This window comes from Molothrus aeneus, chromosome 4 (assembly GCF_037042795.1).
Source record: "Molothrus aeneus isolate 106 chromosome 4, BPBGC_Maene_1.0, whole genome shotgun sequence".
In the NCBI taxonomy this organism is placed as follows: domain Eukaryota; kingdom Metazoa; phylum Chordata; class Aves; order Passeriformes; family Icteridae; genus Molothrus; species Molothrus aeneus.
In genome coordinates this window covers 23,324,257-23,342,117 of record NC_089649.1, presented here as the reverse complement: position 1 = coordinate 23,342,117, position 17,861 = coordinate 23,324,257, and the positions used below count along the sequence as shown (strand labels likewise).

At 39.2% G+C, this 17,861-nt stretch overlaps 1 protein-coding gene across 1 annotated transcript in view; it reads left to right on the top strand.

Annotated features, from left to right (window-relative positions):
* Positions 1–17,861, top strand: part of TSPAN5 (tetraspanin 5) — an 82,440-nt gene that overhangs the window by 58,703 nt on the left and 5,876 nt on the right. The window contains exons 3-7 of the mRNA XM_066548069.1: positions 10,223–10,369; positions 12,206–12,376; positions 14,222–14,347; positions 17,360–17,407; positions 17,537–17,653. Coding sequence (XP_066404166.1) covers positions 10,223–10,369; positions 12,206–12,376; positions 14,222–14,347; positions 17,360–17,407; positions 17,537–17,653 — 609 coding nt within the window. The remainder of the gene's footprint in view (positions 1–10,222; positions 10,370–12,205; positions 12,377–14,221; positions 14,348–17,359; positions 17,408–17,536; positions 17,654–17,861) is intronic.

Genomic DNA, 17,861 nt, shown 5'->3' with positions numbered 1-17,861 from the left:
GCTGAAATTAAAGTCCCTATTTCCTTTTCTTCTTTCTTTAAAAGATTAAAAATAATAAAACCTGGCTGTTAACAATGCTGTGTTATTCGGTTGCATAATAAATTTTTCTTCTTTTAATGGAAAACATTGAGTAAGTTATAAATTGATCTTCACCTAAGACATAATAACTGGTGCTTGCAGCAGAACAAATAACAGATTTGGAAGCTCCAAAGTTCTGCCTCTAAAAAAATTGAGGACAATTTTTGAGTTGTTAACTTATATTCTAATTGCTCTGTGTGCGTGCCTTGGAAGGAGCTCATCACAAACAGTAATGGGATATTAATTACTGCACACTATGTGCACCTATATAGATGTGTATGTATATTTACCTACACATATACACACATACACTTTTATATGTATATTGATATGTATGCCATATGATACTGATGTTGGATAGCTCAGATAGGCTTAGAAAGAGGTACTGTGACTTTTTTATTCAGCAATGATGTAAAAACATGTTTTATTTAATACTCTCAACACACTCTCAGAGCTTGTACCTATGTCTAAGTTCCAGAGAGTGGCTTTACAGAGGAGATTTGAACATTTTTGTATCATTACAGTAGGTAACACAAATGATTCCTCTTTAGAGTGAATGAGCAGGTAAAGGAAAAACAACTATAGTGTTTGAAGTCTTAAGTATGCCAGTCTTAGCAGCTAGAAGGTGTTCTGGTTTGTTAGGGTTTACATATTTTCTGTGTGGGAAAGTATGTACCCTTTCCTAGGGAAAATGCATTAAATTCATAATTGCTAATAGCTAGAAGCCAAAGCTCTTGTTTTTATATGAGATTTGGATATCTCAATCAATTATCAAGTAATCTTAAACCATTTTTAGTCAGATTCTGAAAGTGAGAGAAAATGCCATGTTGTTTTAAGACAGGCAAATAAAACCACCAGGCTCCATATGTAGTAGGTTTTTTAGGTTTCTTTCTAAACTAACAAGTAAAATAGAATGCTGTTTATTGGTTTAAAGCATGGGTTTTTTCTTGAAAAATGATCATGTTTCCCCACCTTCTTTAACTGTTTTATTCTGAGGTGCTTAATATGGATTGTTTCAGTTCATAGTTGTAACAATCAAAATGCTGTATAGGTATAGCTGAACTGCAGAGCTCTTGAGCACAGACAAATTTGACTTTGGTAAAAGAACTATGAAAAAATTGACTTTTTTCAAACCAGTTTGAGTCTTTTATTTCACTCAGGTCTTTAGAGGACAGGCAGTGAGTGGCCAAAAGCGCCTGTCAGCAGGATCAAGTTCCAGGTATTCATAGGCCCTGTATTTTTTAGTGGGGGGAAGATCAGTTAGATCCCGGAGTTTTCTTACTGCTGATGAGGAGTTGAAGATGAAAGCCAAGGAGGTTTAGCCCGGGTCTTGAGAGATATGTAACATAACTGAAAAGCACTTCTCTAGCTAGGCTGCTTGCCTGGGGCTAGGATGGATATCCCTTAGGCATTGTGGGCTGTTGTAATGGTACACCCTATGACAACAAAGCAGCTTGTCAGAGAAGGACCTGGTGTACACAAAGTCAAACCATGAGCCAGCTCTGTGTCCTGGTGACAAAGAAGGCAAATGTGTCCTGGGCTATACTAGGAGTGTTGCTAACAAGTTGGGAAAGAGAATTCTTCCCCTCTATTCAGCACTGGTGAGGCCACACCTAAGCCAGTTCAGGGCTCCCCAGTCCAAGAGGGATGCTGACATACTGGAGAATTCAGCAAAGGGCTGAATAGATGATGAAGGTACGGGAGCTTCTCTCCTACAGGGAAAGGCTGAGAGAGCTAAGACTGTTTAGTCCAGGGAAGAGTAGGCTGGGGGAATCTTAATGTATGGAAGTACCTGAAGGAAGAACACAAAGAGAATGGAGCCAGCCTGTTTTCAGTGATGCCCAGTGACAAAGGCAATGGGCACAAAATGAAACACAAATGGTGTTTCCCCTGAACATCAGGGAGCACCTTTTTTTGGTGGCACAGTTTGCCCAGAGAAGATTTGAATGAAGTCTCTGTCTTTGGAGATTTTTCCAAAGCAATCAGGACATGGTTCTATGCAGTCAGAGCTAGGTGGCCAGATGACTTCAGCCACTCTGTGAAGACTTGCTGCTGTCCCAATGAACTTGACTTTATCAAACTTGAACTTGACACTGCTGTTGTGTAATGTGTAAATTTGTAAGGGGTTTTTGCAAGAGTAGGTCTTCAGGACTCCTACTGTAAACTTCATTTGGTAGTGGGGAGGATTTTGATTAACTTCTGTTTTAAATTGTGTGGCTTTATATTCAGCTGTGTGGTTTTATAGCCTGGCCATCAACTTGTATATACTTTTGTTGCTTCACAGAATCTTTTAAAGGTAAAAAGATAGTGTTCCAGGTCACATTAAAACTGCAGGGTGTAAAAAAATAATCCAGACTTCACAGGAATCCTATTGGCTGCTGGTTAAAAAAAATTTGGGACAGATTTGTGGACTTGGTGCCTAGTTTCTCTTTTTTTGCTAAGTTGGCTTGAATTCTTCCCTTTAAACTTTCTTGTGAAGAAGAAAAGCACAATATCCAGTCTTGTGGCCTTCCTTAAGGCCTTTGCAGGGAGGCAAAAGAGCTCATTTGTCAAGTAGGCAATAGAATTGGCTTGACAGCCAGTGAGCCAGCCCTAGACAAAAGCTGGGCAATTAGCATTCTGAGCCATGAACCTGAAAGAGAGCTGGGGATGGGGTGGGGGCAATAAGCTCTGGGGATGAATAAAGCTATCTATACATGGCGGCCCTGTATAGGTCACAGTCTCGCAGTGTTTTCAGGCATGCCAGGCTTGGGCTTGTACCATTAAATCGTTCATCCATGGCAGCCGATTTCCCCCCTCCTCCCTGCAACAGTGACATGAACATTGTTAGCATACAAAGAGTCTGTGTGAAACCTCAGCAACTTACAGCACTTTTGCTCAGCAGCAGTGGAAAATGCTTATATTTAATTGTTTTTCTTAACCACTTCAAGTCATGTCTTCTGGTGACTCTTTAAAAATAAACCAAGCTTGTACAAAATGTCGATTTCCCTCCTTGGTTGTATGTATTAGATATTACGGTCTTAAGGCTGTTTGTGGTGTGATACCAGTAGGTGCTTGGGAAAATAAGCTTCCTGCTGGAGATTTGTGTTCAAGAGTAGTGAGCCTAAGTGATGAATTGCTGTTATGTCTTCTGAGACCTTATAAGATTGTCCATGGAGAGGGACTTTTTGCAAGGAAAGCACTGTGGTTTTGGGGTAAACTCTTAAGTAGGAGATAGCAAAAGTAAGATAAACTAAGGTAGGGAAGAAATCTTTCAAATTTTGTTGATTAAATGTCATTTGTGTGAAGCTGACTGAAATGAAGAGAGAGAAGTGGAAGAAGCTGATAATGTACATGAGTTTGGCTTCTCAGGTTTTCCAGTTTAATCAGCATAACAATAAGTTGCTTCAGCTCAAAAGTCAAGTTGTGTGCAGTTTGGAGTATGGTATCTCTGGGTGCCAGCATAGTGTTCTTAGTGAGCAGGAGCTCTAAATCTGGGTCTGAAGTTTTAAGATAGACTTTTATTTGTCTAAGGTGATTTAGGTCTGCTTTGGTGGTCTTGGACAAGCTAAACTCTGTACATGGAAACAATCACAATTTGTTAGATCAACCCTGTCTCTCCTTGCCCTGAAGTGAAAACTAAAGTTGTTTTCAAGAAAAAAATTCTCACTTCTCTTCTTGTCCCAGTGAGTGGCTGACAGCAGGAAGGAGTGATGCACTAGTCACTCCATAATTGTTGTTCTTCCAAAATCACACAGTTCTTCCAAAAATTATTGCCAACACGGAAACTGCACATATCCTGTGTTTCTTATGGGCTGAAGGATACCCAAAGCCTATATCTTGCCTCTGAGACAGGGCTGTGTGTGGGTTTTATAGGACTGGAGAAGAGAGGAGGGGATCCACTGTTACACTTAATTTAAATTTCAGTACATAAAGATGTATAATCTAAACACGCAGGCTCTTAAATGATTTACTAGTGTTCCAGCACTTTATAGTCATTACTCCTGAAAAGTCTAAAAACCTGTATCTTGTATGTATTTATGCCAGTTATTCACCTTTTGAACTCTGCTGTGTCAGCACAAGAAAGTGAGACTAGTTCTTCTCCTCCCTTAGACACTTGAAAAATAAAGTTTTGCTGCTATCACTGTTTGCTGTGGGAAATGCAAAACCAACAGAAATCAAAGAAATGAGATTTGTAAACATCCCCCACCTAGCTGCTTGCTTGCAGAGACAAACTTCTGCAGTAGAATTAATTTGGCATGTTTCAATGAGTATTGTTCTGCTCCCTATGTTCATTCACATGCGCAGCATGGAGGAACTGCATGGAGTTTATGACGAACAAAGCAGAGACATTTTTCTGTTTTAAAATCATGCATTTGAAAATACTTTTATTTACTTAATCACCTCCCAGATGCTGCTGTTTGCCAGTGATACTAAGTCCTGCAGACAAGCCTGTGGAAAGGCTAAACCTCTGTTGGCAAAAATTGGTGTTTCAGAAGATCTTGTATTGATGTATCTTTTTCTGCATTTCTCCTGCATTTCTTGGATTTATCGTGTGGGACGCTTTTTTGTTTGTTTGTTGTTTGGTTGGTTTTGTTTGTTTTTGTTTTGTCCTCCCAGTAATGAGATATTGCAGCAGAGAAGTTTTTTTTTTTCCCATCTTGGAGGAAATGGAAAATAAGAAATAGTGGATCTCTTCCATCCTCCTGTAGTGTTGAGTTTCCTTCTTTTATATGCATCCTGTGGGCCAAATTCCATATACACTCATTATGTCACCTCTTTGTTTCTTAGGCTGATGATTCTCCTGAGTTGTCTTGAATTTTCATTATTGGGTCAGCTTTTCAAAATTGCTGCTGCCTGGAGTGCTTTCAGTTGGAGCCATTCTCCCTTGTCCTGCAGTTTGCGACTGTGCCTGTTACAGCAGTAGCTGTCCTGGAAATGTCACTGGTTTGTTAGTGCACTTCTGACTCCCTTAAGAACCCAGGAACACATCAGATTGTGTAGGTGTGACAGCACTGCTGCAGCCAAGATGTGTGTCTGGCTTTGGGCTCAGCCTGTGAGGGCTGTTACTGCTAAATGCAGGCAGTGGGGACCAGCAGGAGAGGAAGTGGTGCTGAAGATCCAGCTTGCACACTGCAGGTTTTCAAAGGTTTGAGTTCTTTTCTACCTAGTTCTAGTGTGATCTTGTGGACTGAATTCTTGCTGGTGTTTTGGAGCATGAGCTGTGTTCCAGGGCCACATCCTCATTTATAAGCAATCCAGCCTGTGTGCTCTGAGATTGTTCCAGGTGTGAGCTGAAGCACAGCTTGTGTGTGATCACTTCAAAAGGACTGCTGGGTATGACCTGAAATATTAATGTAGATGTGCACCAAAGGCAGGAGCTGAAGTCAAGGGTCTGTCTCTGAAAAGTGGTACAAGCTGTTCTGATGATCTTAGAGTACAAGAAGGAGAAGGGGTGGGGTGTGCACCCTTATTGCTTTTGTATGGAACTGTTGCTTCCTTATTCTTTACTGATGAGATAAAGGCAAACTATTGTGAAGCTATTACATCAGGAGGGGCATTCACGAGCTCCTGTGTTCAAGACCAGCATTTTCCCTTTGCCTTGTTCTCCCTTGAGCTATATATGAGATGCTGGTTGTAGTGTGGAGGGCTCTGGCCATGAGGAAAATATGACCTGAGGACATGTCGGGCATCTCTCAGGCTTTTTTTCTACCTGTGCTCACATACCAGGAGGAGGACTCTGGTTTTGCAGGAGTTTGTTCTGCCTGGCTTGGTTCTCACATTTCCCTGTGGGTGGAATGCACCCTTGTATTGAAGAAAAGAGCCAGGTCCTAACTATTTAATTTGACTTCTCCTGAATTTGGAGTGGGGTGGAAATGTGGGGTCAGTCTTTCCTGTTCCATCTATGCATCATTGTATCCTAATGATTGAAGTACATTTCACAAATAAAGGAACTTTTCCACAACTTTACTGTTGCTTATTTTAGTTCACTTATGGATGCTGCTTTTGTTGTTTCAGTACACCAAATAAATTTTGGCTTGCATTGGATTAAAATATTAAATAGCCACTCATGGACTGTAATGTACAACAGGCTATGGAGGGTGGAGGAACAGAGCAAACAGATGAGCTGGAGATCAGCCAGGGAACATGTCCTGCTGGCTCTCCTTGTGGGACTACAGCAGAACCCTGGGTTGATACCATAGTGAGAAGTAAATTACTTGAGTATGTAGCTTTGTAGAAACAAAGCATTTCCTGCCAATACAAATTAGACACAGGCCTAAACTACCGACTGATGTGTGTGTACCTCAAAAATAACCATACTTCAAGAGGGGAATGCATCTAGAGGAAAAAATTGCTCATCCTTTTAGATGTTAAAGTATCGGAGTACACGCAACAATTTAACAGTTGTGGTTGTAGTGGGAAACTGCAGCAATGTTGCTGAGGAAAAATTTGTAGAAAGCCTTACTTTAAGATATTTACAGGTGGTTTGTTTAGGTCTTGCATTGATGCATGAGAGAAGGGGACAGTCACCATATATTCCATGACTGACTGCGCAGCCTGAGGATTCAGAGCATGTGGTGGAGGGTGCAGTGTTAGAATATGAAATTACTGATCCTCTGCTCAAGCACCTCTGGAAATGTTTCCTTCTGCTAAAGATGGGTTGAAGACAGAACTGGTCACTACCAGATGTTTGTACATCTGTGTCCAACTTTTCCCAGGGGTAGCTGTTGCAGCCAAACAAAAAAAAAAAAATAAAAGATATTGTAGTAAGAGGTGTAGTAGGCATTATAGAAACTTGTAGTGGATAGGAGGAGTGTGTGCTTAGAGGACTGTACATTTAGATCTTCTTGACAATATAAAGTGAGATATTTTTCCCCAGTTGTTGCCCTGCTACTTGGAGCAAAATGTGCTTTTCTTCAGGGTATTGCACTGCTGCATCTTCAGAGAGCTTATTTGTAAGAGTCCAGAGTACAAGACTGTAAAATTGTATTCTAAGCAGGAAGCAGTAATCTTCTATTAGACTACTTCTGTGTATCTTGAACTGTAATCACAGGGCATTGTCTATGTTTCTCATTCCCACTGCTAGCTATTGTTTTATTGACAAAGCCTCTCTGAAGATTGTGTGTCCTGAGATATCTCTACAGAATACTGCTAACTTGAGGTTCATGTGCAGGGAGCATATGGAGTAGAATGCGAAAACAAAGCAGTATGTGCTTTGTATTGTCAGGATGTGTTATTTGGGATTTATCCAAGTTAGGCTTATGATTGCCATATGTGGACTAGCAACAGATGCACATAAAGGTGCTTTCCAAGGACAGCAAACAATGGCAGATAAAGCCTGTGTTGATCTATGCAGTTTGTGTTGGATCACAGCTACCCTGAGGAGTGGCCAGCTAACATGTGGCATTACAGGCGGCTAAGAGCCTGGCAGTTCTAGAAAATCAAGTCAAGGGAAATAGGGTAGAAGTGGAAAAACAGCTTAAAACTGGCCCAATAAATTTTATTGCCATTGAATTTAATGTGACTGTAACAAAATGCAAAGTGATGCGTTTCTCACTACCACTTTTGTATTATGACTGTCTTCTTGAACAGTGTTGTCCACAATTGTGAGCTGAATTTTACTTGGATTTCTTTTCATTTGAATTTGACTACTTTCATATGGAAAGTAGTTGATTTAGTGTAGTAATTTGCTTTGATATTTTTGTTGATTTATTTGATTCTGTTTACTTTGTTTTTAAGGAAAGACACAGTGTTTTATGAAGAGAGACTTAAATCTTCGTCTTTTTTGGCTTTTTAAAAAAGTAAATACAAGTAATAAAAAAGGCAACATCCTTTCTCCAGTGACTAGTTTTATTCACTCTACTACACCACAGTCCATTAATTCAAAAATCAACTAATGTTAAAAGAAAAGAGTAGTAGTGCTTCCTTTAGGGCAGAATTTATTCTCATCTTATGGTAACTATGTAAGCACAGAGGAAAGGAATTGAAAACTTTGTGAAGAAATAATTTTAGTACTTGTTTTTCCCCTTGAGGCAGAGCTCATGCTTCTTGACTTGTGTAGGGACAAGGCCTCAATTTTTTCAAAGGTGTGTTGTTGGATTATCCTGTTTATATTGCTTGTTATTCTTAGCCAGAAAGGTGGCTTGGATTTCTTTTCTCTAAGAAATGTAATGAAACAAAAATAGTGGAAAAACTTTTGCACAAGTTGATGTGTTAATGGTAGGTAAGTGTTCATTTCATCTTGGTGTGTATCATCTCTTCACTGAGATGGTACCAGAAAAAGGGACAGGCCAGCTGCTCCTCTTTGATAGCAGTGCTGGCTCTGAGTTGTGTTACCTTGTTCCTTACATCTCTTTTTTGCTTTTTTAATGAATGTCAGTAAGGCTGGTACTATATGATGTAGGAGGAAAGTGATGAATGTGATTTTTTTTCCATCTCTATCAGGCAATAGCCTTCTCTAGTAGGAGGGAAAAGAATATACTTAGCAAATGTTATTCATGCTGTTGGATTATTGTTGGTATTTTAGAATTGGGTTGTAGTCAGATTTTTCTTTGGGATTTGGCCTTTTCTTTGGGATTTGGCTCGTTGATGTGTGCATTGGTGAAATTCACATGTACATTTTATTTACTCTGTCTTTTTCTGCAGAATTAAAAGCTTTGAGCACTGTCTATATTTACTGCTTGCTCAGGTTTTGTTTGGGAAACTATGAAAGTGATTGCAGACTACATGGAGTAATGTGTTAGAGATATTGGCTACATGACAATTGATATGTTTTGAGTATGTGTGTGTATATATATAAAATGAGTATGTGTGTGTATATATATAAAATCACAGGTCTAAAGCCACAGCTGTGAACAGTCATCATTATCAATGTTACTTTAAACTTCTGGAAGTGAAGTTATGGTAGCATCCTCTTGCTGTGTTGGGACTATTTCAAAGAAACAAGGGGGTATGAGCAGGAATAAGAAAAAGGATGAACTGTGGAGTTTGGCATATAAGGAGCTGAAGATGTAGAGATCTCTATTGCTGCTTCTCAAGGAGTTAGAGGAAGCAGTAGTCCAAAGCACTGAGCCTGAGTTCAGGATTCTGTGAGGAATGACAGCAGTGTGCTTTTCATTGACCTACAGCACTGGGGAGGGGAATGAAGAAATAGTGAAACTTCAGCATTTTTTTTCTGCTGAAAAGCCTTAGGAAACTGTAATTGTTCCTGTGCAAACTCACTGGAATAGGGTAAACTTTGTACTTGTTTCTTGATACGACCCATCTGTTCAACATCAGCCAAACTCTGCCTAAAATGTCTTCAAAAGATTTAAATAGTTCCTCAGGATAACTGGTGTTGCAACCCAAGCTTTGCTTTCAAGGCAGAAATGGCATTACAAGCAGACTGTGCTGACTGTCATATCTAAAACACAGCATATGTGGTCTAACATATGATAGATCTATTCTAAGTTAATGTAAACCATGTCCCAAGACAAGTTCTTAAATTGTCTTTCATCCAACTAAGAGACTTCGATATTTTCAAATTCTTCCTGCTAGCTAATTAGTCAGTAGCCATACTTTATTTCTAGAATGAGGTTTTGGCACTGTAGATGCCTGAAGTTGAATTGGTCAGATTATGTAGTTTGTCAAAATTTGTTGAAAAACTTTCATTGCAAGATACTGCAACCTAGGAGCTCATTTGTAATTTCTGACAATTTCTGTAAATACTGAGAATAAATGCTAAATTCAAGGTGGTTTTATTACTTTTAACATTTTTTCTATATAACATGTTACTGTGTGTTTACACAGATGATATATATAATACATAAAATGTGTCTCAGCATGGGTAATAAAAGTGAGTTAAGTTTTGTTCAAATATCTGTTCTGAGTTTCTGGCAGACTACTTATAGCTATATAAGCAGAAAATGCCTTGTGGCTTCTCACAGAGAATTCTTCAAGAACATTTTGTTACTCACTCACATGTTGATTCAGAAATATTCCACATAATTGCACTTTTTAATATCTTTTGGGATACAAAGATTTTCTTAATTGTGTTTTCTTGCTGTACTGCAGAACATTTATTTTCCTGTAGTCTTCTTCCTTTTTAAGAAGAAAAATGCAGGCAGAATTTGTACAACAGAAAGCTGAACATACTTTTTATCCCTTGGCATTGTCTCTTTCTCAGGGAGTGCTGTCCAACATCTCCTCCATCACTGACCTGGGAGGCTTTGATCCTGTTTGGCTCTTCCTAGTGGTAGGAGGAGTTATGTTCATTTTGGGATTCGCAGGATGTATTGGAGCTTTACGAGAAAACACTTTTCTTCTCAAATTTGTAAGTAGCTTTTGCAACTTACATTGACATTCCTCATTTATGTAGCATGCCATGTTGTCTGTTCTGTTTAACTGTGTTAAGCATTTAAAATGTATTTTGGAGAGGAAGGTGTTACCAGTGTCAGAATACCAGGAAAGCACTTCACTTTTAACATTTTACAGCTCTTCAGTCTCTGGTGCTTACTGGCTGTGTTTTTTTAAAGCTCAAAACTGTTGATGGTAAAAATCATAACATGGAAGTACTGATTTTCATATGGATGTAGCCTAACATTTTGCTTCCCTGTCACAAAGAAAGAGAAATTTCTTGTGAGAGTCTGTGTGTTGAACTTGGAGTCCATAATAAGCTGCCTATGAAATAAGAGGGATGTAGGTGCAGCAGTGAATGTGATCCATGTGACCTGTGCTGTGCAAGGGCCCCCCATGGTACAGAGGAGATAGGACTGTTACAATATCCTCAGTCTGGCTGATACCCTCATCCCTGCTCTTCAGCTGACTGGAAGAGGTTTCATTGCTTTCAGTGCTGGGGCCTGAGAAGGAGAAGGGGAGGAGAATGTGTCCAGGATGCAGAAAGAAAATGGAAGTTTTCTTGAATTCTGGGCTGGATTGTTGGTTAGGGAAGGAGCTGCTGGCATGCAAATGAACCTCAGTATGCAGAACTTCTTCAACTAAGTAGCTGGGTTCTGTACTTTGAAAGATTTCCTCCTGTGACTTTTGAAAATGAGGGTAACACTATCATGTTGACTTTTAGATAAATTGAAAATTCATAGTAAAGATTTTTTTCCTCCACCCCTCCCCTTTCCAGAGGTGGGCACTGCCTCTGGACCCAGTTGTGTCTTCATAACCATTAACTGTTAATATATACATGAAAAAGCTTCCAGTTAAATAACTACCTCCAAGTGACACATTTGGCTCCCACAGACATGTTTTATAAGGGGAGGAGGCAATTGAGAGTCTCAGTTCTTGAGGCATTTATAAAGCAGCTTGTAACACTTTTTTTTCCTTCTTCCTTGCTTCTCTTAGCTTGCCTAAAATGAACCCATCTGCTGTACCAGAAATAGCTTCCCATACAGCAGCTGCAGGAGAAATTAAAAATGTATCTGAACACACACAGAGAGCATATTAAAGTGCAACTCAAAGGCACAGTTGCAAAGGGGATGGACTTCCAGTATACCAGGACCCCTGTGTGGTTTAAAACAGTGTAGACTCAGTGGAAATGCTTAGGGAAAGTGGCCGATAATTAGTAATGCCTTTGGCATCCATTGCATTTGCATTAATCATAGCAGCCTCATTTAGTTTTAATGTGGATGTGAGTAATTTCATAGACATTCCGCTCTGACTAAGTCATTAATTAATTTCTGCTGTTACCAATTTCTGCTTTGTCCGCTTGGGCGAAGCTTTGCCAGTGAAAGGATCTAAAGCAAAAGTCACGTAGAAAGCATTTTACTGGCACATTTTACATTAGTTGTTTGTGCCTTCTAAAATGTAAATGCTTTTGTTGAAATTTAAGACCGGTTTTCAAGGGCCCTACATGTGGTGGTGACTAGCTGTGTCTTGAAATTTACAGTGAATTCTCTTGGATCTCTTTGAAAATCTCAGTGAAATGTCCAAGGTTTGGCCATTTGTTAGTATTTTTGTTATTTTTTAGAATAGAATTAAGGTTTCTGTGCTGCAGCTCCAATAAAAATGGTGTGATTTTAAATTAAAATTTCCTATGTGCCAAAATGGCTTGAACTTGCACTGAAGCAGATAAAGCCTTATCACTAGATATAATTGAGGGCTTTGAGAAAGTTCCTGTCATAAAGGAAAATAATTTTAGCCTTTCTTATTTTCTTCATAGTTCTCTGTATTTCTTGGAATTATTTTCTTCTTGGAGCTCACTGCTGGTGTTCTAGCATTTGTTTTCAAAGACTGGATAAAGGACCAGCTGTATTTCTTTATAAACAACAACATCAGAGCCTACCGAGATGACATTGATTTACAAAACCTCATAGACTTCACACAGGAATATGTAAGTTGGACTGTTATTTTTTTGTAAAGCTTACTTTTAAGAAATACCTGCTCTTATTCTTTACTTTCCATCTATTCTGTTGCTTCAAGGAGCAACAGAAATATTCTAGCATGTAATGCCTTTGAATATATTTATATTTGTTTTTACAGAACTGCAAACACACAGCACCTATGTAAAGTGGCTTTATTGATGTATGACTGCATAAAACAAGATGGAGAATTGGGGTGATTTTTCTTGAAGACTTAGTGTGTCAAAGTTATAAAATTTATTATAGAAGCTATCACATCTGTTTAAGAAATTACTCATTTTCTAAGCTCCATTTGGTCCTAAGATGAATGTTGGTGTAGTTTTTAGCAACACTGCAGAGTGGCAGAGGTATTTAGTTGGTCCAAATGAAACTACAATTTTATTTCTTCTGAATTAGACTTAAAGGAATTAGCCTAATGAAGTGGACCACCTGTAGAGTTCTTGTAGGACACCTCTAAGTGATACCACATCTGCACTTGGGAGAAAAGGGTGAAACCAGTGGTGCACCTGTTTGTGCAGGTTAAGCTCTGGCACATTTTACATTAGTTGTTGTGTCAGTGTGTGTAAAGAATTCTTGCGCTGACTTTTGCACACAAGGTCTGCCAGTACCTTCCCTCTCCAGTACTCACTTCTGGCTGGTGTTGAAGAAGTCCTCTTTGAATCTGGCACTGTGTGGCTAACATGGCTGAGTGTTGGTTGAATTAATGTTTACTAATTTTTGTACGTTCTGCAATTAAAATACTTTCAGTGCTTGATTTGCTTCTGTACGCCTGGGGGAAAAATGGTAAGAGGATGTGGATCCTTGCACTGTTTTGAATCTTTTGCAAGAAGGTCAGAGGTCAGCACAAACTGAAAGTAGTAGTCCACTTGTATGCAGCCAAAGGCTACAGTCCAAATTTGCAGTGACTTCCCGAGGCTTTCTCTCCTAACTGCATTAGCATTCAGCAAGTAAACCAGGGCCAGCATGAGCTGTGAGAGCGAGTTACTTCTTCACCCAATAGAGAGAGTGTGTAAAGACAACATGTCAGGTATTGCAAAGAGAACTGCTGCATCTAGAAGGAGAGAATGGCTATTCCAATGCTTCTAAAAATGTGATTGTGTTTTGTTTTGTTTTTTCCTTTTAATTGACATAGATTGGTTCATTGGTTTAGCTCCTTATTTGCTGTAAGGATTCAGTGTTTCACCGGTCTCCAGTCCATTCTTTGTATGTTCAGCAAATCACATCAGTTCCTTGTGTGTTCAACACGTTTTGCCAGACTAAGCCTGCCTTTGGCAGATTTACTCTCTGAAGGATTCACTAAAGGTGTTCATTGTGCAATGTGTGATGATCAGGGAACAGTGTGTTCCCACTGTCTGATGTACAGCCAGGCAAAGTTCCCCCAAACTAGCAAAAGGAGTAGCTGTACCAGTGTAGCCCTTGAACTTGTTTTTTTGGAAGTCCAGGGCTCATTAGACTGGGCAGAATATTGTACTCTTGGCTCTGCTGTCCCTTGGGCCTGAGCTTGTAGGCCTGTGCAACTCTGTTGCATTGTGTAGGCTTATCAGCTCACCCATGGGTTTCTCTCCAGAGAGCAGCATAGCAGGGTGTGAATGTAACTTTAGTCACATGATAACTTTATAACAACTTACCCATTTGGAGTGATATTTAAAAAAAATGACAAAAATCCCCAACCAAACAAAAAAAAGACAGTTTCAATGAAAGCAGTGGGAGTCTCAGATTTTGTTTTGAAAGCTAGAGGGGAAACTGGCAGCAGCCACGCATGTTGCTAATGCTGAGATTTTCATTCTGAAATTTAAGCTCTTCTTTTTTTGTTCTAGTGGCAGTGCTGTGGGGCTTTTGGAGCCGATGACTGGAACCTTAACATTTACTTCAATTGTACAGATTCCAACGCGAGCCGAGAGCGCTGTGGTGTGCCATTCTCTTGCTGTACTAAAGACCCTGCTGTAAGTGATGCTCTAGGGGGTAGGATGGGTGTGCTGTTCCAATCGTAAATAACACTTCAAGATTTTCCTTTTTGTTTCTGGAAATTTAGCCTGATTATTAACTTCTCACCAACCTGTATTTTTTTTTTTTGTTCTTGCAGCTCAGCTTAATCACTAACTTTTCTGCAGTCAGCAAAACTCATAAGATAACTTAGGTCTTCATTTTTAGAAGGAGAGAACCGTGGGCTTGGCTGAACATATATATTTATTTTACCAAGTATAAAAAGGAGAAGCACTTATGAGTTGAAGGATGTGAGCTTTCAATTGAATTCATCAGAACAGTAACCCTTGAGATCAGATGCTTTAAAGGAGGTATTATTCATTATTTAATACGGTGTCCCAAGGCTCTAGCCAGTTTGACCCAGTTTGTGCCAGGTATGGTAATGAATGACAGTCTGTGCCCTGAGGAACTGGCATGTTTGCATTGGAATCTTCAGTTGGCTATGGGTATCTTTACATACTCTTTTTTTAAACTTTAAAATTACTGCCTGTCCTACAGTCACCTGAAATCAGACTTGAAAGGTCAGAAATTGTTTGTGGGAGCAGCTTTTAGGTAAATTTTCATGTCTTTTAAAATATTTATAGTTTGAATTAGCAAGTGGAAAATGTTGGAGCCGTGCATTGCTAATATGGATATGATAAAGAAGGGCGAAGTGTAGGGAATCAGTTCACTAACAGGGATGGGTGTGTGCATGGAAACTGTTACGTGCCTAGCACTGTATACATTTGACTTTATATAGCTTGAAAGAAGCTGGCTTTGAGTGCTTGTATTATCTAGCAATTCAGCTGTGGCTTTGTCTTCACCTGGAATGACTTACAGTTCCTTGAATGTATTAGTCTAGCACAGACTGGAGTTAGACAAGTTGCCAAAAGGCACCTCAGGTGCTTCCTGCCTTGCTAATAATGCAATGCAGTTGCTGTTCCTGGCATCCAGTTGCTGCTGCTCTCCCCCTCTCCTGATAAGGCACTGCCACTTGCACAAGCTGGTTCTCGTTCCTCTGCAGTGAATGTGACTTCACAGTAGTTTGAATTTTTCTCAGAAACATATCCTGTTAAAACATTTTCAGCTATTAAAACAAAATGTAGGTTAGGCTCAAACATTTCCTTATGCTTAGGATTCCCTCTGCTGTTTGCCTATCTGCCCACCCACCCACACAGAGGTCATCACAACCCAGTTTTAAAAATATAGTTGTTATAAAACCAAACCAGTGACAGCAGTACAAGGTAATCCTATAAATACATAATCCATCCTAAAGTTCTCTCTTTTTCTCAGTTGTTTAAATGGCTATGAAGTTTGTTAGGGTGGGATGCAGCAACCAGAAATTTAAAGATAAATCTCATTCACTGTAAGGAAACAACCTTAATGGCCTTTAAAAACTCAAAACATTTGAAGTCATGCATACAAGTAAAATAATTGTAACCAAGCTGTGATTGGTTCAATTGCAGTGATATACATAGGTTTATTCTGTGGGAAAGCAAATTTGTCCCTTTTAGAATTAGGTTTCAGTGTTGGACTGATGCAAACAGTTACATGAATGCCTTATTGTTTTTAGTTTAGCTTGGATCAGGAAATCGTAAGTTTAAGGCAGGCTAAAATAAGTTTCTTGAAACAAATTTTGACTACTATAGTTCATTTTGATGTAGTTAAAGAGGTTGAAGTGTTCTAAATTCTTGTACAGGCAAGTCTAGAAAACTTATTTCCATTGCATTTTTTGTACCTTCTTTTGGTTAACAAATTCCAAGGTTAAAGGCAGAAGACATTAATCATGAAGCAAATAGGCATTTAGTACAAGGAAGAAAACTTAAAATCCTTCTGTCAGAATCTTAGGTGCTTTTGCATCCTTGTAGTCTCTGGCACTTAGGTCCTGAAACAGAAGCTTTCATCTTGTTAGGAGATAAGTTGCTTGAATTGTGAAGATCCATTAAGGGAATCCAGTTTTGGCAGCTGGCAGAATGCAACCTGTTGAACATCCTGCAAAGTGAGGAAACAGAGGAGCTTTCCATGCTGATAGGACATACTTTTTTTCCATATGGCTGCTTTTTAAAATCCATCCAAAGACACTGCTTGTCTTTCCCACTTCCCACAATTTGTTTAAATTGTGGTGTTTGGTACACCTAGCTAAGATTGGCTGATTTTCTCACTTTCTTGAGTACTCCTTCTTCTACTCACTGTCATTATATGATAAGTCAGTAACTTAATATTTTGCTGCCATTGTGGCTGATGCCAAAAGTTTCATGCTTCATTTTATTTCCATGAAATAACTGTATACAAAGTAGAAATACAGCTTCAGCTGCCAATGGGAAGCACTTGTTCACTAGGGAAAATCTGCCAGAGCTTATTTTATTACTTGAGCTTTGGGAGTACTAAAGGAAAGGGAGTAGGAAGAACCCCTCCTTTCCCATTGGTATCAAGCTTCTATAAGAAAGAACAAGCAGTAAGAACACATTACTCCATCTGTTATTTTTTCTTTCAGGTTTTTGGTAAGGAACTGTACATATTTCTAGAGACATTCTCAGAAAGAACTTGCAGCTTCTGCAACAGAACTGCCCCTTGTCACCTCTTCATTCTGCACAGACTGAACCCTGAAAATGACAGCAGTACTCTTGGCATATTTTTTAGTACAGACAAAACCTTTTCAGCAGAAGGTTCTTTCACTTTCCATAGATGTTCCATAGTCCTTTTACTTTAGTAAATGCTTGTATCTGGAACATGGAGTTCATCCAGGTGAGGGCTGGTTTTCCCAGCTTGCTGACTTGAGAGATAAATTTCTTTTTGACGTATGCTCTTGTTTGCCGCAAATAATTAATAGCACAGAGTGAAGGAGGAGGTTTTTTTTATTAAAGCAATATGCTAACCAAAGTTTGGGTGATTGTCTTATTACATACAGCACCAGCTCCAGGGAGCTGGGAGAAGGTGTTTGGGAGATATTTTACTGATTGCCTCTCTTCTCTCTCTCTCTTTCTCTCCTCTAGGAAGATGTTATTAATACTCAGTGTGGCTATGATGCAAGGCAAAAACCAGTAAGTTTTTTTTTTTCTTCTTAATGTGGTATGTTAAGGATCTGAATCCCTATTGCAAGAGGAGATTGTTCTGCTGATGGTGTAGTTGAATGTAATTATCTCTGTTTTCTTCCCTCTTCTCCTTGGCAGGAAGTTGATCAGCAGATTGTTATCTACACTAAAGGCTGTGTCCCTCAGTTTGAGAAATGGTTGCAGGACAACCTTACCATAGTTGCTGGTATATTCATTGGGATAGCATTACTGCAGGTAAACATCATGTTCCCTGGAATGAGTTGCACAGAGGAATAATAGATAAAGTGAATGTATGAGGGGGGAAGCTGTGTAGGAGAATGGGAAATGCAGTGCCAGTTGCCTGTTTGTGGGTTTTAGCAGTGGGAACTAAATTTATGAGGCTTTCTTTGTGTTAAGGAATATTTAATTTTTATCTACAGGGATGCATTTTTTTTTCTTTTCA